Consider the following 20,549-nt stretch of genomic DNA (forward strand, 5'->3'; position numbering starts at 1 on the left):
GAGAGAGAGAGAGAGGGAGAGAGAGGGAGAGGGAGGGACTGGGTTCAGATTAACCACTCACTAGACTGTGAACTCCTTTGAGGCAGGAATTTGATGGGTGGTGTCAGGGGCTGGCAGCCCTCTGTGAAACACTTCAAAGGATATTTGTGTGTGTGTGTGTGTGTGTGTGTGTTGCCTCCTCCTGGCACTGAGTAGCCTCTCGGGTTGGTCTGGGAATGTGGGGGCAGGAGGAATCTAGCTAGCACTGGAGTTTTAAAGAATGTTCCAGGGAGGGGTAAGAGGCCCAGGGCAGATGTGGGGTAGGCTCAGGAATGAGGAAGTGTCTCTCAAGACTGTGTGTGGTGGTTATAGGGGGCTGAGGCCTAGGCTGAAGTGCCAGGTACTGTTTTGTCTGTGTGCTTCCCAGCTTTCATTAGACCCTCATCCTGAAGGAAGTGTGGCTGAGGGGGGTGTGACTCAGCCACTAGCTCTGCCCTGCTGGGACTCTTCTCAGCCCAGCTGGAGAAGGAGAGGGAGCTCTTGGGGTGGGCAGGACACAACCTCCAAAGTTGGGGATGGGTGGCAGGGGCTGTAGCAGGATGGAGAGTAGGGTGCAGAGGGGGATGAAGGACTGAGGAAGCAGCTTGAGGGATAGGGAGCCTCCTTGTGAGCTTAGGGGTCTCTACCTGAAAAGACAAAGCAGGAAGAACATTTCATCCCTACCCTCCTCCACCTTGGATGCTCCTAAAGGACCAGTGGGCTCACTGCATGGAGCCAGAGGTGGGCTAAAGGCTGGTCAAGTGAGTCTGGGAAAACCGGAAGTCCGGGAGCATTCCGAGGAGCCTGAGCACACTACCACGGGTTACCACAGAGGCCAGATTTAGTTGATTTCCTTCTGAGGCACAGCCTAGTGGATCTGTAAGCAGGAAAATGAGGCAGAGTGGGGAGGAACGTCTGGATGTGAATGGGAAACCGGACACACATATGTGCATGCAAATGTGTTCAGTTCACAGACTGCATTCATATATACTCACACTGGTGTGTCTAGGGGTGTTAGGGCACAGTAGGGTACACAAGCATCCCAGGAACCCATACATTAGTTTGAGGAGGGGGTGAAGCAAGCCCTCTGAACTTGGATGGTGGGGAGGGTGCAGTTACTGAAACCTGAAAACTGGTGCATCCCAGTAAGGATCATCTCCTGGCCAGGTTACTCAAGAACTGAGCTGAGCCTTTCTGCCCGGAGCAGTTGGGCCCGGAAAGAGAGTCCTAGACCGCCTAGGGCTTCCCGGTCAGTGGGTGAGGGGTTTCAACTTTCTCAACAGGAGCTGTAGGTTGTCAGGCACTTCCTCTTGTAGCACTTGGCTTTCCTGCTGGCCTCGGGAATCTAGGTATTCACTCCCCAGGCCTGCTTCAGGAAGCTTTCCCCTGCCAATTGTAAGGTGGTCTCTGCGGTCCAGAGATTTCTGGGCTGTGGGTATCTTGGGCAACTTGCCTGAGGTGTGGTTGTCTCACGATGGCGTCTCGGCCTCCTGCAGAAACTTCCTGGGTGGACGGGGAGCCTTGGGCGGCTGCTGGGGGCGGCGCGAGGGCAGAAGGCAGGCGGACAGGAGGGCCCTGGCGGCAGAGGAAGGTGGCCAGCGGCCAGCCCCGCCCTGTCCCCACCTGTGTGCGCTCAGCCTCCGCCCCGCAGGGAGCGATAAAAGGTCGCAGACCGCCTGAGGTCAGGGAGTTCGCGCAGGTCCTTGCCAGCCGCGTCTAGCCGCTATGTCCATCCACTTTAGCTCTCGCTCCACTGCCTACCCTGGCCGCGGGGCTCAGGTGCGCCTGAGCTCGGGCCAAGCTGGCTTCGGCAGCAGGAGCCTCTATGGCCTGGGCTCATCCAGGCCTCGTGTGGCCGTGCGCTCAGCTTATGGGGGCCCGGTGGGCGCCGGCATCCGGGAGATCACCATCAATCAGAGCTTGCTGGCGCCGCTCAGTGTGGACATCGACCCCACCATACAGCAGGTGCGCCAGGAGGAGCGGGAGCAGATCAAGACCCTCAACAACAAATTCGCCTCCTTCATCGACAAGGTGAGGCCGATGTGACCCAGCCCCAGTCATACCCTAGCGGTTCTTTCCGGCCACGCCCTGCTCTGGGAGGCTGGTGTGGGTCTCTTTCCTCTTGGTTCTTCCGTGGGCTCTTTGTAGTACCTCTCCTTACACCCTCCCTTTAGTCTCTAAGCTCATTTCCTCCTACAACTGGCCTTGGGCATCTCCCTTTCCTCAACGACTCAAGGATTGTCCCCCACGTTCTCCCCAGCTTCCTTAGTTGACTGAGATCTCTGGGGCTTTGGAGCTGCGTTGTTACAGGTGTGAGGCTGGGAGCTCTGGAGGCCAAAGCCAGCCGTTAGTTCTTTGCTGTCTGGGTCTCTTTCCCTGGGAGGAGGTTGTGGGGAGTCAGGGATGGGGTGGGGATGACTCTTCCTTTCCCGATGGGAGAATGAAGTATCTGAGGTAGATGCTGAGAATCAAGGCCTGGCGGAGGGCGGCTCCCGCCCCACTTGCCTGCAGCTCCCACCCCGCTTGGGAGTGGGGAGTGCTGTTCCTCTACCTTTCATTGTTGGTAGGGGGTGAGGTTGTTACTTACCTCTGCCTTTGCAGATGGCTCTGTGGAAGACAGGGACTCGGTTGAGGGACCCTTTGGAAGGTATGCTCCCTGGCTGGCCATTCTGGCCATTCATGGGCTTCTAGGGATGAGAGGCAGATTTGGGTCTCATAGAAGGATGCTCAGGAGACCTGAGGCCTGCAGTCCTGCCTGGCCCTCTGGCCAGGACCCAATCCCCTGCTTCAGTGTCTCCCTTCCAGTCCTCCCGCCTGTACTGTTCTACCCCAGAAGTCCCCGCCCCCAGGCTGCTCTAGCCGTGCTTCCTGCCTTGATGCTGGGCTGGACAGTTCTAATCCAGCTCCTGGTTCCTCAGGCTGTTGGTTTCAAGGCTGCTTCTCTTGCCTCCCACCTTCAGGCTGAGGAAAGACAAAGGAGAGAAGATACAGAGGAAGAAAGAAAAATTCCAGTGTAGAAGGAGGGGGTCAGTCCAGTCAGTCCCCTAATACCCTCTCAGGGGCTATTTATAGGGGAGGTAGAGAATATCACTGAAGCAGTATTGGCTAGAAACCCTGTACATCACCAAACCAAGCTCACCTACTCCACCGCTTACACTTGAAATAGGATCCTAGGGATGAGTGGGGAGTGCTGGACACTAACTGGTGGGCACATGGGCTCTGCTGCAGAGTGTTCTGGACTTTTCGACATCTATGGCGGTACAGTCTGGCCCCTCAGGCGCCTCCTCTTTCATACTCCCCCCACCCCAGGTGCGCTTCCTGGAACAGCAGAACAAGATGCTGGAGACCAAGTGGGCGCTGCTGCAGGAACAGAAGTCATCCAAGAGCAGCCAGCTTCCCCGCATCTTCGAAGCCCAGATTGCTGGGCTGCGGCAGCAGCTGGAGGCACTGCAGCTGGATGGGGGCCGCCTGGAGGTGGAACTGCGGAGCATGCAGGATGTGGTGGAAGATTTCAAGAATAAGTAATTACGGTGCCTCTTGCTGGGACAGGGTGCCTCTCACACCCTGCACTCTGCACGTGTCCCTGGTTCGGGGGCCAGAGTGCATGGCTGCTCAGCATGGGAACAGTCTGAGCTATGGCCTTGGCTGACACAGTCCCTGCCTCACCTCTCCTTCTTGCCCCCAGGGGCTGTCGCTGGGACATTCTGGTCATTTTTCCTCCCAGCTTAGTCAGAAATAACTTTGTCCACCTTGACAGTGCGGGTTCCTTTTTTGGTGCCTGACTAAGTCCCTAGGCACCATGAGTAGAAGGTGTCCTATGATAGGAATGCTTCAGAACTTAGAGCCCTCACAGATTATTCTAGAACAGCTTTTCCCCCCTCATTGCAGATGAAGAATTGGGAACCAGACAGTCTATGGGACTTAGTCAAAAATCACACAGCAGGTCACAGGAAACTTGGTCTTGAAGTTGAGTCCCTAATTCCCAGGAGGGGCCAAAGAGCTGACAGGAGAAGGAAAGAAACAGATGGGGTTGATGGTTTTGCATGACACAGCAGGGCTCAGGGCAGACCAGGGATGAAACCACCAGAGACAGGAAGCCTGGGATTTGTGGGCACCTTTGAATGTCCCCGTAACTCTTTTCACTGAACAGAAAGCAAAGCTGGGCCCCACCCTGGCACCCTTGCCCTTGGGCACTGGGGACAGCTAGTGTGCTCTGTGTGTGGTTCAGTGACTAAGAGGGACCAGGCATACCAGCTCTGACTGGAGGAGAACAAACAGGACCTCTGGGGAGTGTCTCCCACCAGCTGCTTCTCTTGGGCAAAGTCAACAGACAATCTCATAGCAGGTGGAACCAGACAGGTGCAGGGCAAGAGGATTCTGGGTAGCCAGCCAGCCCCTGTTGTCAGGCAGTCAGCCCACACCCAGCTCCCCTCACCTCAGAGCAGCCAGCTTCTGTGAGCTTCAGGAAGAAGGTGAATGAGGACCGGGCAGCAGGCACAGGGAAGGGTGCCTTTGGAGTCCAGCTGCCCAGCACCACGGTGGAGCTTCAGAGAGCCTTGCAGATGTAGCTTCTGTGGGACTGAAGTACCACTCTGGATGTGTGAATGTCGGGAGCATGGCTACTGGCTGGCACCCTGCTTTCTACCAAAGCCGTTCAGGCTACCTCCTGCCAGTCTCAGCAGGCAATTCCTGCGTGCTCCTGAGCTCTCAGTTCTTCATCCCCACCTTCCCACCTGTTCTTAAAATTTCCTTTGATTCTCCACATACACACTGGAACAGGCAAACACATACTCTTTCCTTTTGCCCTGCTTGCAGATATCTTCCCAAAGCCTGGGGCTAGCTCCTGCAGAGGAGGAGGGATTTGGGGGAGAAATGCAAGCTCTCCAGGACTTCATGGTCTGTCCTGATTCAACAAGCTTCTTCCCTTTGAGCATCCTCTTCACACCTCAGGGGTGGGCCTACCTAGTGGTCAGGATTGTGCAGTGGTGTCAGCTGTGGGGAGTTAAGCCAGGGATTGTCCCTTTGCAATGTAGTGACCCGGGCAGGTAACCTGCCTCTGTGTTTTCAGCTCTGACATTTACAGTACTGTATTGTGAGGCTGTTGGGAGCGGGGTGTGAGTTATCCCACAGGAAGTGCACACTAGCACAGGTTCCATATACAGCCCCTAAGCATGGCTATGCTTGTTCCCCCCCATCAGTAGCTGCAGCTTTTGGCTTTTAATTCACATACATTTCCTGACCCCCTTCCCTTCATGCTGAGACTTTAGAACCTTGGGACTATCTGCATGGAGGTGAGAGAAATTATGTTTTGTAGCCCTGATCCCTGCCTCTGAGGTAGGTCACTGAGGTGAGTGTTGTGTGTATGTTTGGAGGCTAAGCTGTGTGGCACCACCCCTTCCCTGCTGCAGGTATGAAGAGGAGATCAACAGGCGCACGGCTGCTGAGAATGAGTTTGTGTTGCTGAAGAAGGTGAGGAGCAGAGGTGCTGGGGGGGGGGCTGTCTCACCATCAGATGGGACCCAGGCTTTTACCACAGGGCTAGGTCTGTGGTGGAGGCAAGAGATTAGAAGCTTGGGGAAGTCTCAAAACCACACTAGAGCAGTACAGCTTGTGTTCACATGCTGTGTTCATGTGTGCTTGTATGTGTCTTCGTGTGAGTGTGTATGTATGTGTATACCTCTGCAAGTGTGTGTATGTGTCTTTTTGTGTATGTATGTGTATATGTGTGTGAGTGTGTGTTGTATATGTATGTATGCATACATATCTCTGGTGACTGAATAGAGTTGTTTCCAGACCTTTAGGATTAGAACTAAGTCCAGAAGATGGAAGTTTGATAGGGAGGTCTGAGGCTCACAAAAGGAAGTGTCTGCTGCGGGTCAGCACATTTGACTGCAGACCCTATGGCTCCTGGGTGGCCTCAGATGTTTCCAGAGTGAACAATGAACTATCTTGAAGTAGGATGAGCTCTTTGACCCTGGAGATGTGCCAGTGGCTTTTGGAAAGCTGCCAGAGCATCTTTGGGGGATTTGTGCCACCTGCCGGTTAGAATTCTGAGTCCAAACTCTCCTGTCAAGCAGCTCTGGATTCCAGGCCCTGCTGCAGGCAGAGAGGGGCCTTGAAGACTCACTCATGAGTCTTCCAAGGAAGTGTAGGTCTGAGAGTTCGGAGGCTAGTCCTACTTCATTGTCAGCTTGACTGAATTTAGAACCACCCAGGAGTTGGATGTGGTAGTACACACCTTTAATTCCAGTGCTTGGCAGGCACAGGCAGAGGACTGCTGCAAGCTCAAGGCCAGCATGGACGACATAGTGCATGCCAGGCCAGCCAGGGCTACACAGTAAGACCCGCTTTTCAGTTATATCACTATTAATCACTGGTAAGACTGGTGAGGCATACCTTTGAGTGTCTCCAGAGAGGGCTGACCGAGTGAGGACTGCCTTGCATGTGGATAGCACATCTGATGGATGGGCTAGGGCTCTGGGCAGAAAGGATAGGGAAAGGGACAGAGACAGACAGACAGATACACACAGAGAGATTGGGAGAGGGAGAGGGAGAGAAAGCGACAGAGACAATAGAGACAGACACGCACACAGAGGGGAAGAGAGATAGAGAGGAAGAGAGAGAACACTAGAGAGAGAAAGAGGGAGAGGGAAGGAGGGAGGGAGAGAAACAGAGAGACAGAAGACAGATACACAGAGACAGACAGACAGACACACACACAGTGAGAGAGAGAGAGAGAGAGAGAACAGAATTCCCTCCTTCTTCTAGTCAGTCATGGCATGAGCTGCTCTGCTCTTTGCTGGGGACTTCTGAGATCTAGAGCTTAAGTCTTTCCACCTTTACTTGTTTCTGTCAAGCATTTTGGTCACAGTGATGTAAATGTACACACAGAGACCCTAGCTCCCACCTGGGCTTTACCTGTGGCTCACCTGCCTTGGTGATTCACCCAGTGAATCAGTAAAGCAGGCCAGCTGGAGTTGCTCATCTTAGTAGGTCAGAAAGGGGTCTGAATGATAGACGCTGTGCTCACATGACATGTACTCATGTGTGCTTACATCACATGTACTCACATCACATGTGCTCACATCACATGTGCTCACATGTGTTCATATGACATGTACTCACATCACATGTGCTCACATGTGTTTACATGACATATGCTCACATGACATGTGTGCTCACATCACATGTGTTCATATGACATGTGCTCACATCACATGTGCTCACATGTGTTCACATCACATGTGCTCACATCCAATGTGCTCACATCACATGTGCTTACATGTGCTCAGAAGTCGTGGCTTTCAGTGCAGATGTGACTTGTTCTAGGTCACACAGTCAGAATCGTGTCCATATCATGAAGCCTTTGGGAGTTGGGCACGTGTTTGGTTTGGATCTCAGGTTCTTTGGGCTGCAGGTGTTGGTCCTGGGGATGCATGGAAATGTCACCCATCCAGCAAGCAACCTGGAGAGCCAGGGTGGAAGTGTCTGGGGAAGCAGGGGCATTTTGTCCTGAAATAGACAGGACTGGCTAACTTGCCATCTTCTCCACTGACCATTTTCTGTCTTGAGGACTTGGTGTCACTCTGTCTTGTCTCCACCCCAGGATGTGGATGCCGCCTACACTAACAAGGTGGAGTTGGAGGCCAAGGCAGATAGTCTGCAGGATGAGATCAACTTCCTCAAGACCCTTCATGAGACAGTGAGTTCCAGGGTGGGTGGCATATCTCCTAGCCTGAGGAAGGGGACAACCATGGATACCATGTGGCATCTAGCCTTTGGAAGGAGGTACGATGGCATCTGACAGGGTACCAAATGCTTCTTTGGCTTCTGGTGAAGCCTTTATGGGATCATCCAGCCTCCATTAGGTCTAGAGCTGGTGTTTACATGCATGTTTGTGTCAGGAGTGGGGGTCTTTAGGCTGTTCATGCAATCAAGCTCAGGATTGGTCTTCCCATCTTTGGCTTGTGTTATGTATATGTAGCTGGCAATGTATATATATATATATGTACATATATATATATATATATATGACAAAGTCTCTTATCATGAAAGTAGTTCATATTCATTGCAAATGATAAGGAAAAGCAAGTCATAAAATTGAAACCAAATTAATAAACCATGTCTGTATTTACCTTTTTTGGATTGCTGTGCACCTATATGTGCGCACACACTCAGACTTGTGTCCACACATGTTTTGAGATAGAATCTGATTGTTTTACCCAGACTGACCTTGAACTCATCATATAGCCTACACTGGCCTCAAACATAGGATCCTCTAGCCTGAACCTCCTCAGGGCTGGGATTAGAGATGTGAGCCACCAGGACTGGCTGTAATATGTACTCTAAGAAAATCAGTCCTGTGCTCTTTCAGGTGATGGTATACCATACACATGCTCGAGTCCTGTGCTCTTTCAGGTGATGGTATACCACACATATGCTCGCCTGCCTGTAAACACAGCTGTACTCCAGTTTCCAAGGCTGCAGAATGTGCCTTCACATGGTGGAATAAGAATGGTTTCAGTATCCTCACTGGCTCCTGTCATGTTAGATTGTATCCTGAGGGGACAACATTGTCTCTTTATCTCCTACCAGACTCTGATATTGAGAAGCTAGCAACCAGGGTGGGCAGAACTATGTGACATGTGCTGGGTTCGTGCCCCTCACTGCCCACTCCAGGTTGGGTAGGTTCCACTGTGGTCTGGGAACAGGGATAGATCATGTCCCAGGCATGCAGCCCAATGTCCTGTCTGGTCCCTGCAGGAGTTAGCAGAGCTGCAGTCGCAGATCTCAGACACATCTGTGGTGCTGTCCATGGACAACAGCCGCTCCCTGGACTTGGATAGCATCATTGCTGACGTCAAAGCCCAGTATGAGGAGATGGCCAACCACAGCCGGGCAGAGGCTGAAGCCTGGTACCAGACCAAGGTGTGTGGCTGCCTGGAGCATCTTTCCTCCTTCTGCTAGGCACTGGGTGGCTGCTGCCTTTCTCCTCGCCTTGTCTCCAGCCTTCAGGACCTGGCGGACACCAGTGGCTAAGGCCGTGGTAGACTCTGAGTTGAGAATGAAGAAGGTGGCAAGGCTAGCCCCTGCCTTAGGTGAGAGCTCAGACTGAAGGGGCACAGGAAGAGGAACAAGGCACACATTGATGGATGACATTTGGTTTCATAGTGAGGACCAGGCAGGGTACACTAGGTGGAGTGTTAAATGGCCTGTCACCTCCACACACTTAATCCACAGAACAGCTCTTTTATGTGTGCAACACTATAACCATCTTTCTAAACACGAGGAAGCAGGCACAGAGAGGCTGAGCGAGCTTCCAGCTCTACATGGCTAGTTTGTGGAAGAACAAGGGACTACTAGATCCTGAAGTCCAGTGTTCCAGGCCCAGGAGACAGAGTCAGAATAGCCGAGAGCACTCTGCTAAAGTAATGGGAGAGACACTGGAGGAAGCCAGAAGTTTGAAGGGAACATAGGGCATGGATCCCCATAGCATGCACCGGTAAAAACACTGGCTTGGACCCATGTTCTCAGATTCTGACTAGGAGGGGTCAGACTGTCCTGTAATGTGATCTTTGGGGGTGTGGGGTGTGGATATGGGTAGGGTTGGGTGGCAGTGGTGGCTGGGAAGCAACACCCTTTCTTGGGAATGAGGGCTAGGAAGGGCTTTCTGTGCATGGGGAGAGGACCCAGTGGCTGGCAGTGATGGTTCACCCTGCTATAACAGTATTCTCGGCCTTTCAGTTTGAGACACTCCAGGCCCAGGCTGGGAAGCACGGGGATGACCTCCGCAACACCCGGAATGAGATTGCAGAGATGAACCGCTCCATCCAGAGGCTGCAGGCAGAGATCGACACCTTGAAGAATCAGGTGGGAACGAGGTGCTGCCTCATTCCATCCTACTGCGAGTAGGAGGCAGCTAGCGAGGTCAGGGTCAGAGTGAGACTGGGAGGCCTGGGTGCAGGTAGGTGCAGCTCACATCTCAGGTCCTTAGTGAGACCTTCAGGTGGAGTGATGTTGGCCAGACCCTGGCTTAGGGCTGAACCTGGTAAGAGTCATGCTTGGGCATGGAGCCTGTGGAAGGGACCTCGGGCTGCCTGCCAAAGATGAACCACTATGACTGAGCACTCTGCCCCTAGCTCACAGCACATCCAATCATAATATCCATACATATCCCACCCCGTCTTCACTCTGGACAAGGCCCCTCCTCCCTTTGCTCAGGCTATGCTAGCCTGCTTCCTGAATCTTGCTTTTACTAAACATTCATGCTCCAAGGCCTTTCAGTCCAGTTGGAATATGATTCTCCTGGCCCTGCCTATGGCCGGTTGCTTTCTCATCCCTGGGGTTTAGGACCAGAGTCCTCTTGTGGAGCTTGTCTTCCTTAAACACCCAGCATCACACCAACGTCCCATCTGAAGTTCTTTGAAGCACCTCCCACTACCTGGAGGGTTTGAGGTCATTATTAAGGTATTGGCAGTTTTCACTTGGCTGGAATTGCATACTCCTTGAGAGCAGAAGCCATCTGTCTGTCTGGCTCACTGGGACCATCTTCTGGAACCTGGAAGGCTCAGAGCAGAGGCTGAGAGCACAGGAACTTGGTTGGAAGTTGGAACTGGGGTGAGGGGATGTTGGTGAGGGAAGGGCTCCCCTTTGCCCTGGCGGAGATGCTTAGGACAGTTCAGCCTGAGCAGGTGTCTGCGGCGGGTGTGTGTGTGTGTGTGTGTGTGTGTGTGTGTGTGTGTGTGTGTGCCTGAGCAGGTGTCTGCGATGCGGGTGAGCAGGTGATGCCTGCAGCAGACTTATTTCACTGAACTGCGGTAGGGATCTAGGGATGATTTATCCAGAAGTCCCTGAGCCCCATAGGCTTGTTTATAGACAAGGGTGGCAGCTCAGAGGCAGCGCAATGAGTAGCCCCACACTGAGACAGTCCACACTCTTGGCCAGGACGGGAGGTTCAGAAGAATGGGGGTGCTTTCTTAAACCTTGTCATCTTCCCCACACCCATATGCTTTCATGTGCACTTAGTCAGACGGCTATTGCAACTGTGGGCCTCAAGGGGCCGGGAAGGGTCTCTGGAAGCAGTGGGTTGGCCCTGGCCCAGGGGACGTTATTATGAGAGGAATCCACTGAGCAGTGCCCATGGAGTGGAGAGACAGAGACTACAGCTGAGAGAAGACCCTAGGGTGGAGAGGGGTCTTTGAGGAGGGTGGAGAAGTTCTTGGCTGGGGTGTAGGGATGGGAGGGTGAGACCGCTCTTGTTAGTGGCTGTGTTAGCCAGCTATCTACCCATGTGGAAAAAATGCCTGAGAACCAACTTAGAGGAGAAAAAGAGTTATTTTGGTTCATGGTGTTAGTGCTTGATTGCTAAGCATAATCACATTGAGTGGGTGGCTCTGCAGCACATCATGGCGTGTATGTATGTGTGGACAGAGAGAAGGATCAGGGTTCCTCACATCCCTTCATGGACACATCACCAGTGACCGCAGTTCTGTCCACCAGGGCTGTCCTCTAAAGGTCCTTCCCCCATAAACACCATCAGATGGGACCCGACCTTCAACACATGGGATTCTGTGACACAATCAAGACCCAAACTCCAGAAGCACCCAAAGCAGGGGCAGCCGCAATGCTCATGGCTGACCCCAGCCCATGGGAGCTGTGTCACCCTGCCCCAACCTACAGGATACAGTCTCAGATCCAAGCCTTTTATTTGGACTATTCACACATGCTTCCTATTTTATCTTGTTTTTTTTTTAATATGTTTTAATTAAAATGTAATTACACCGCTGGGCAGTGGTGGCTCACGCCTTTAATCCCAGCACTTGGGAGGCAGAGGCAGGTGGATCTCTGAGTTTGAGGCCAGCCTGGTCTACAGAGTGAGTTCCAGGACAGCCAGGGATACACAGAGAAACCCTGTCTCAAAAAACCAAAAAAAAAAAAAAAAAAAAAAAAAAAAAAAAAAGTAATTACATCACTTCCTCCTTCCAATGTCTCCCCGTTTTAAAGATGGCATCTGGCTCTTGTTATCTGCTGGCATCTGTGACCCAACCAGGATCCCATGGCCTCTGTGTGCTGCTGAGGGGTGGGCAGGCGCTAGGGTTTGTAAACTATAGAAATACTGATTGAGAATGTACTGTGGTCTAGGTATCATGCTAAGACTTTTTGTGTCTTTTTTTTTTTTAAAAGGACTTTAAAAATTATAATTAGGCTCATATTTATCTGCTTTATTTCATGTGTATGAGGGTCATATTTATCTTACAAGTACATATGTTTAGCACACGCGTCCTGGGACCGGCCTTTTGGACAGTTGTAAATGTCCATGTGGGTGCTGAGAATTGAACCTGGGTCCTCTGCAAGAGCAGCAGGTCCTCTTAACCATTGAGGCATCTCTCTAGCCTGACTTGTGTGTCTTAGCTTATCTTCACTGTAACCCTATGAAAGAGATACTGTAACCATTACTATTTTAGAAAGAGGAGACTTTGGCTTGAAGGGGTTAATTCACCCAAGGCTACATCACTAGAACTGGCAGAGCCAGCACCAGACCCTAAGCATCCTGGGGTCTAACCTTCAGCATTCCCTGGTATTTGGAGGAGTGGGCAGGGACAGTAAAGCCATCCTCAGCAAGATGGGCAGGTGCTTGCAGCAGGATGGGTTGGTGAGAAGGCAGTGGTCAGTTGGCTTCTCATCTCACGGCTTCACTATTGCCCACAGCGTGCCAAGTTAGAGTCCAGCATTGCGGAGGCTGAGGAACAAGGGGAGCTGGCACTCACGGATGCTCGTGCCAAGCAGGGGGAGCTGGAGGCTGTTCTGCAGAAGGCCAAGCAGGACATGGCCCGGCAGCTTCGAGAGTACCAGGAACTCCTGAATGTCAAGCTGACGCTGGATATTGAGATTGCCACCTACCGCAAGCTACTGGAGGGCGAGGAGAGCCGGTGAGAGATACAAGCTAGGCAGGAAGTCCTGGGGGTCAGTGAGGTCTATCCCTGTTATTGATAGATCTACAGGCATCTCCTAGGTGCCCCTCCTCTGCAGGGCATAGGGTGAGAGGGACAGGGTGCCCAAAACTTATGATTGCTTCTTAGCCCTGTAGAAAATGTTCTCCTAGAACAGTGGTTCTCAATCTTCCTAAAGCCGTGACCTTTGAACACAGTTTCTAATGTCGTGGTGACCCCAACCATAAAACTACTTTCATTGCTACTTTATAACTGTAATTTTGCTACTGTTATGAATCATAATGTGAATATCTGATATGCAGGATACCTCATATGTGACCCCTGGGCATGGGTGCTTTGACTCCCAAAAGTTTATGACCCACAGGTTAAGAACCACTGTTCTAGAAGGAAAGGTCCTGTGTTAAGTCCCTTCCCACACGGGGCCATTCGCAGGGCTTTTAAAAAATAGTTTATTTCTTGGTACATGTATGTGTAAATGTGTGTTTGGTGTATGTGTCTGGTGTATGCACACATGTGTGTGCACAGGTTCCCACATCCAAGCTGATGCTTGGAGGCCAGAGGAGGATGTCAGTGCCCTGCCCATGCCTGCCTTATTTTGAGAGAGGTTCTCTTACTGAACCTGGAGCTTGGCTCGTGGCTAGCTGTAGCTGTCTAGCAGCGTGGATTAACAGGTTTACCTGAAAGAGGGGCTGGAAATGAAGAGGACAGGGTGTAAGAGATGGAGAAAGCCAAGACAAAAGTTTCTGATCAAGGCTCAAAGTTTAATAGTCAGCACGGCATTTATCTAGGGGAAGCCCACGGGCTCATCCTTTGTTTCAGCTGGATTGAGTTGCTAAGCAAGCTCAGCAGGCAGTCTGCTCCTGCAGGAAATTCACTCCACCTGGGTCGTTAAGGTCCCAGCCCCGCAAGCACTTAAGGTCTATTTAGCCTGCTCAAGGTTTGGGCAAGGGCACAGCTAGCCAGCCCCCAAGGTCCTCCTATCTCCCAACTGCTCCCTCAGAGCACTGCGGTTACAAGGATGTGGGTGGCCACACCAGGCTTTTCATTTCTGAGGATTCAGATTCAGGTCCTTGTGCTTGTTCAGCAAATGCTCTTACTCACTGAACTGTCTCCTCAGCTCCTAGCTGGGCTCTCTTATTTGGTTTTCAGCATGTATTCAGGAAGGCAGGTCAGGAGCTTTGCCTCCAGGGTCTACAGAGAGACAAGCTGTGGTTCAATTAACCGAGTGACTGAGGAGTATGCAGTTGAGGCTTGCTGATTCCTGGACATGGACATCCACAGGGCACCCACAGGGATAGGCTGCTTTTCCTGGCTAACTGGGCTATCCACGTGGCACTCGGTGCTGGGAAGATTTCCTCTGTCCCCAGAGCTGTTTGCACAGTCACTTGCAGTGATAGCAGGGGATGGCAGGGGCTGGGCTGGCTTCTGGCAGGACAGAACACTTCAGTCTGAGGCTGGTTTTGTTCTTACTCCTGCAGTGGTTGATTGCTTCTGCTGACATACGAGGCTGTGCCCTGGGGATGGTTAGAATTTGGAGAGGCAAAGGAATGGGAGTAGACTTGTTAGTCTTCACTTGTTAGAACCCAGCATAGAGTCAGATAATATGTAAGCCATGTTTCTGCCCTCAGGGAGGAAGTATATACACTGTGGAGATAAACACCTGCAAAGGGAGAGTGTTTATAGACCAGGAACATGCACTTCAACATTTATTATTATTATTATTATTATTATTATTATTATTATTATTATTATTATTATTATTATTAAGTATTTATTTGCTTGTAGTTAAAAAATCCTAATTAAAAAAAATTTAGTGTGTGTGTGTGAAGGTCAGAAAACAACTTTTGGGAGTAGATTCTCTCCCTCTACCATGTGATTGAACTTAGGTTGTCAGGCTTGCTCTCTTACCTGCAGAGCTGTCTCCTTGGCCCTGGGAACTTTCTTTTTTTGTTTTTTTTAAATACTAAGTTTAATAGGGGAATTTTTCCTTCCCTGAGCATTATTCTTGAGCTGTATGTGTGTAGGTGAGGATGGATAGAATAGATAGGAAGGTAGGAGTGTGTTGGGGCAGAAAACCTAGGTGGTAGGAGGAGGGGGGAACATGGTTAAGAGTGCAGGTCAGATGTGGAACAGGGTTTGTGTACCCTAGTCAGTATAATTAATTACACTATTTATAAGTACTTTTATTTACCTCCCTAGCTTCTTGTGGGAAGAGGAACTAAACCTCAGAGACCCCTGGCAGGCAAGCTGACTGCCACCTAGGCAGCTGCATCTGAGACACCTCTCTGAACCTTCTTTTTACTCATACAGGGCCCCATTCTTGATTTTTCCTGTTTTAAATCCCTCAACCCCTCAGTTATTCCTGGGCACATCAGGGACTGTGTGGCTCTGAAGCTTTCCCCATTGTTACAAGTTTGTATTCTTTGAGATACAATATTGAAATATAGTCACAATATCAACACGTAGAGTTAGAAAAGAAAAATCAAATCAGTCACTCTAGCTTGGACATTAGGTCTGTTCCCGCTGAGCCCTTTAGACAGTACACTGGACATTCTGGCATGGAATCGCTGCTTGACGGTGTCCTGACCTTGACTGCTCCAACTTCCAGCAATTTCTACCGTTTGATCCAGCATCCTGGAAGAGTCCAGAAAACCTGTCTCTTCTTCCCTCCTCAGTTTGAGCTGCTGAGGCCAATCAGTCCTCACAGCCCCCCTGCCATCAACATAAGGTGTCTCTTACCCAAACCAAGCAAACTGAACCCCAAGGCCAAGAGCTTGGTGACAATGGGACTCTGAGTCACCAAACCAACACACCCAGCTGTCTCAGACAGATTTTTAATTTCCACTGCAATACCTGTTTCAGGCCCACGGGCTTCTGAAAGCCACCCCACCTGCCCCCACCCTCGCAGTCCTGGCTGGGGCTGAAGTTAGTCAACAATTCATTAATTATCTCAGCACCTATTAAGTAATTGTTAATTCCAGGCCTCATGCTAGGGGCTGGACACAGGAGTCTGCAGGCAACAGCCCATTTTGAGAGCTGGTGAGGTAGGGCAGAGCCGCTCACAAACAATAAGCATGACAACTGTTTCCCAAGCCCTAGGTGCTCAGGGCTTGTAGGGAAATTGAGTGCAGTGTATCAATCTTCACAAATAGACTGGCCACCTTAGTTCTGGAGGTAGGACCAATGAAGAGGCCAGACATGAAAGGACTTTGGTACATGTCATGTAGTTGGCTGGGAGAGGGGTTTCTCAGGTATTTTCAAACAAGGCTAAAGGCAAGCTGGGAACAAGGAATGAAGGATGAATATTCTGCTTGGGGGCTGGAAGCTGGTGGCCAGCCGTGCTAGCACTGAGGTAAGAGCCGCTTTCACAGATCTGTCCTCTGCTCCACAGGTTGTCTGGAGATGGAGTGGGACCTGTGAACATCTGTAAGTTCTTGGCCACACCCTGAACTGTGTAGACTTAGCTGGGTCTCTAGCAGGGTAGACTGGCCCAAAGGCCTGGCTTATGTGGCTGGGAGCCCCGTCCCCCAACTCCATACACAGTTATGTAGATTCCACCCAGCTTGGTGGTCCAGAGCAAGACAGCAGGGGTGGGGTAGTGGGAAGCCGGGTGAGAGAAGGCTTTGATGAGCTCAGGTGGAGGGGCCCCTGTCACTATTGGAAGTCTCTTTTGGGCTGCTGGGTGCTGGCTGTTAGCGAGGGGAGGCAGATCGAGGAAAGGAGCAGCTGTGATGGGAAGGTGGGTATGGGAAAGGGTGGGTTCCCTGGGTAGGGGAGTGTGTACTAACAGATCCTCTCCTCTTCCAGCTGTCGTGAATTCCACTGCGGGCAATGGCAGCAAGCTTATCTTCGGGGGAACCATGGGAAGCAACGCTCTGAGCTTTAGTGGGGGACCTGGAGCCCTCAGGGCCTATTCCATCAAGACCACATCTACCACCCACAGGGGCACCCACAACTGAGCACATACAACCAAGCTGTGGGCTTGGAGAGACCCCATACCCTTTTGTCTACACATAGAAAAGACCCCTCCTGCCTCATGTCCCTGCCCTGAGCCTGGAAGATGGTCTGAAACTGCTATTGGCTTTAATAAAGGGCCTCTCTGAGAGAGCTGCATCGGCTAGCTAGGAGTGGTGCTCACAGGGAGCGGAGGGTGTAGTGTACTCAGGACTGGGGTTCAGACTGGCATGGGTATGGCTTTAAGGTGCTGGACCCTCATCCATGGTGCCACTTTGGCCCCTGTCCAGGCTGGGGCTGGCTCCAGTGCCTCTCCTGAGATCACTTAACATGGCCACTGGGTACAGGAGGTTGTGGTAACAGATGGGTATTGAAGACCTTTTCCCTCTCAGGGAGGGCCTACTTGCACCCCCATACCCTCTGTTGCCTGCCTGTGGTCTTGAAGTGAGATCACACACACTCAGATTTCCTAGGCCCTGGACTTTGGTGGCCCAGCAAACTCCCCAAGACACCCACAGTCAGCCACTCCTGGGGCCTGTGATTTTGTGTTCTGATACTTACAAGAGGTTCTCTGCATCTGAGATTCTCTGGGGATGATGGTCATGGAGGGAGATCTGGTTATAAGAGAGGTTCCAGAGCCTAGGTTCTGTGTGTGTGTGTGTGTGTGTGTGTGTGTGTGTGTGTGTGTCTGTGCAGCGGGAGGGTTTGTACCTGGATCCTTGGATGGAGCAATGGCTGTGTCTAGACCCCTAGAAAGGGAGGAGGGAACCTCTGTGCTGGGGCTTCCAAATGTCTGGTCTCTGATGCAGCGGTTTGCATGTCTGTGTAGTAAGGGTTTTATGCCAGGGCAGAGTGTGTCTGAGGGACTCTGGGGAGCTAACTGGAGGTCTCTGAGTATGAGGCCTGCAGGGTAGGGGTGGAAGCAGCCTAAAGTGTTTTTAATAAAAATCCTCTGTGAGTGAGCTTCATTGGCTAGGCAGGTGTGGGTGGGCACAGGGAACAGAGGATGGGGACATCACCAGGGACCTGTTGATGTCTGAGGAGTCTATGTATTTAACCCCACAGGAAGGAGTATTGAACTTGGGTGTGGTGTGGGGCAGAGCATGTAGGAAGTGGATCACTGGTGTCTTAGCAGTTCCTAGTGGTGAGGTCCTAACTCATCGAGGGTATAGGAGTCTTAGGTCCTTTTCCTGGGGGGTGGAGGGGTGGGTACAGTCCAACCCTCAGAGCCTTTGTGGTTCTGTGAGTTTGGGGGCTCCCAGCTCATCCCCCGTGCCTTGAGGATTATGCTGTGCAGAGTGGGTAGGTACCCAGAGACAATCCTCCTCCCTCCCTAGCTCATGGTCCTAAAACAGGAAACCTGGGCACAAGGCCGAGCGGGGGTGGGGGAGTGGGGAGAGGCATGGTTAACAGAGCAGGAGCTTTGTTAGAAGGGAAAAGCTCAAACACAGGAAGCAGAGGGAGCCCATGTAGCTGAAGCTGGCCCCTGGGAAGCTGGGATGTGGTCCATCATCCCAGCTAAGATTGGATGAGGTGGGTAGGGTTCACAATCCTGGAGCCAATTAGTTCAACAGAAGCCAAAAGGCCCAAGTCCCCATGGCATCCTGACTCAGAACTGCCCCTTTGCCCAGAACAGTGAGGAAACTGGCCATTTAGACACACCCTCCCTTGTTTATACTGCTCTCAACATTCTTACCTTCCAAGCTCCTACAGAATAGCCCATTAAGCTCTCAACACTCAATGGCTTTTCTAGCTTAAAGTTAAGGTTAAGAGTCACCCAGGTGGTACATTATTGGATCACGGAGAACAACCTGAGGCTTGGTACTGTGTGACAGGGCTGGGGTCTCTCAAGAGAGCCGGGGAGAGGCTATTGGTGGAAGTGCAGCTCAGCTGTAGCAAGAGAGCACAGCGTTTTGCCTATACCATAGGACGACCACCAAGACAGCAGCAGAAACGGAATAGAGCCAGGTGGTGCTTAGAATCCAAGCTGTGTGTGCTATGGTAGAGCCAGAGAATTGACCCAGGCTCTTTGGAGGAGCCCCTAGCTCATGGGCGTATGTATCCCAGTCCTTGGGCATTGAGTTATGTACACGGTTGAAGTTTGGTTTTGCATTGAATTGATTATGACTGTTCCCTGGTTCTTCTCTCTTGAAATAAGAAAGTATTTAACTTAATTTTTATTTTATAGAAGCCCACAGTTGATAGAATTTCAATTTCAAAGAAGACTTTGGGTTTTTAAAAGAGAAGTTTTAAAGCTACTTGAATTTGTAGGATGGTGGGATGCTTTAAGTTTGTAAAATGTTTTATACTGTGATGTTTAGATTAATGTGTGACAGGGAGGTGGGAGAAAGAAAGGAAAGCTTGTGGCTTTAACAGTGACATGTTTGAATGCCAAGATGACAAGGGGCTAGTTAGTTGTGCTAGGCAGTTTTACATCAATGTGACACAAGCTAGAGTCATTGAAGAGGAGGGAGCCTCAAGTAACAAAATGCCTGCTGTAGGTTCAGGTTGTAGGTTAGGTTCAGGCTGTAGGTTAGGTTCAGGCTGTAGGTTCAGGCTGTAGGTTAGGTTCAGGCTGTAGGTTCAGGCTGTAGGTTAGGTTCAGGCTGTAGGTTCAGGCTGTAGGTTAGGGTTCAGGCTGTAGGTTCAGGCTGTAGGTTCAGGCTGTAGGTTAGGTTTAGGCTGTAGGTTAGGTTCAGGCTGTAGGTTCAGGCTGTAGGTTAGGTTCAGGCTGTAGGTTCAGGCTGTAGGTTAGGTTCAGGCTGTAGGTTCAGGCTGTAGGTTAGGTTCAGGCTGTAGGTTCAGGTTGTAGGTTAGGTTCAGGCTGTAGGTTCAGGCTGTAGGTTCAGGCTGTAGGTTCAGGCTGTAGGGTATTTTTTTGTTTTTTTGTTTTTGTTTTTTGTTTTGCTTTTTTTTTTTTTGAGACAGGGTTTCTCCGTGTAGCCCTGGCTGTCCTGGAACTCACTCTGTAGAACAGGCTGGCCTCAAACTCAGAAATCTGCCTGCCTCTGCCTCCCAAGTGCTGGGATTAAAGGTGTGCAACACCACTGCCCAGTGGGCATTTTCTTAATTAGTGATAGATTGGGGAGGGCCCAGCCCATCGTGGTCCTGGGTTCTATAAGAAAGTAGGCTGAGCAAGCCATGGGAAGCAAGCCAGTAAGCAGCACCCATCCATGGCCTCTGCATCAACTGGTACCCTGTGAAGAGTGCTTGTAGTGGCATCCTTCAGTGATGAACAGTGATATGGAAGCACAAGACAAATTAAACCTTTCCTCATCAGTCAAGGTGTTTCATCAAGGTCACAGTAACCCTGATTAGGACAACAAGATGGTTTATTTTTTGTGGGGGATGGGCTATAAAGGGAACTAGAGTTATGCTCCAGGCTGGCAGGGAGAGGGGAAGATGAGTGGATCAGGCTGTGGGAATGAACAGGAAAAGGGGGAGTCACGGGAGGATGACTGGATAAGCCCCTTGGGGCTGACCTAAGATTAGCTGGCTGGTGCAAACACAGGGGTGAGATACTGACACAAAATATCACATGCCCTTGCGTCGAAACAGCATTTATTGAAACATAGATGGGGTCAACCCAGAAGGTGAGGCACCCACAGACAGAAAGTGGCCACAGAC

General features: G+C 51.1%; 2 protein-coding genes across 3 annotated transcripts in view; one reads left to right on the forward strand and one right to left on the reverse strand.

The window, feature by feature from the left end:
• LOC116080140 (keratin, type II cytoskeletal 80) overlaps positions 1-20,549 on the reverse strand; it is a 92,245-nt gene that overhangs the window by 63,646 nt on the left and 8,050 nt on the right. The window lies entirely within an intron of this gene.
• Positions 1,647-20,549, forward strand: part of Krt7 (keratin 7) — a 70,942-nt gene continuing 52,039 nt past the window's right edge. The window contains exons 1-9 of one of the 2 annotated variants that reach the window (XM_031356445.1): positions 1,679-2,049; positions 3,328-3,539; positions 5,427-5,487; positions 7,625-7,720; positions 8,782-8,946; positions 9,763-9,888; positions 12,727-12,947; positions 16,360-16,394; positions 16,776-17,088. In XM_031356445.1, the coding sequence (XP_031212305.1) occupies positions 1,744-2,049; positions 3,328-3,539; positions 5,427-5,487; positions 7,625-7,720; positions 8,782-8,946; positions 9,763-9,888; positions 12,727-12,947; positions 16,360-16,394; positions 16,776-16,927 (1,374 nt within the window). In that variant the 5' untranslated portion in view covers positions 1,679-1,743 and the 3' untranslated portion in view covers positions 16,928-17,088. Of the gene's footprint in view, positions 2,050-3,327; positions 3,540-5,426; positions 5,488-7,624; positions 7,721-8,781; positions 8,947-9,762; positions 9,889-12,726; positions 12,948-16,359; positions 16,395-16,775; positions 17,089-20,549 lie in introns of those variants that run through there. The other variant, XM_031356453.1, reaches the window with a different exon arrangement.

This window comes from Mastomys coucha, unplaced genomic scaffold (assembly GCF_008632895.1).
Source record: "Mastomys coucha isolate ucsf_1 unplaced genomic scaffold, UCSF_Mcou_1 pScaffold11, whole genome shotgun sequence".
In the NCBI taxonomy this organism is placed as follows: domain Eukaryota; kingdom Metazoa; phylum Chordata; class Mammalia; order Rodentia; family Muridae; genus Mastomys; species Mastomys coucha.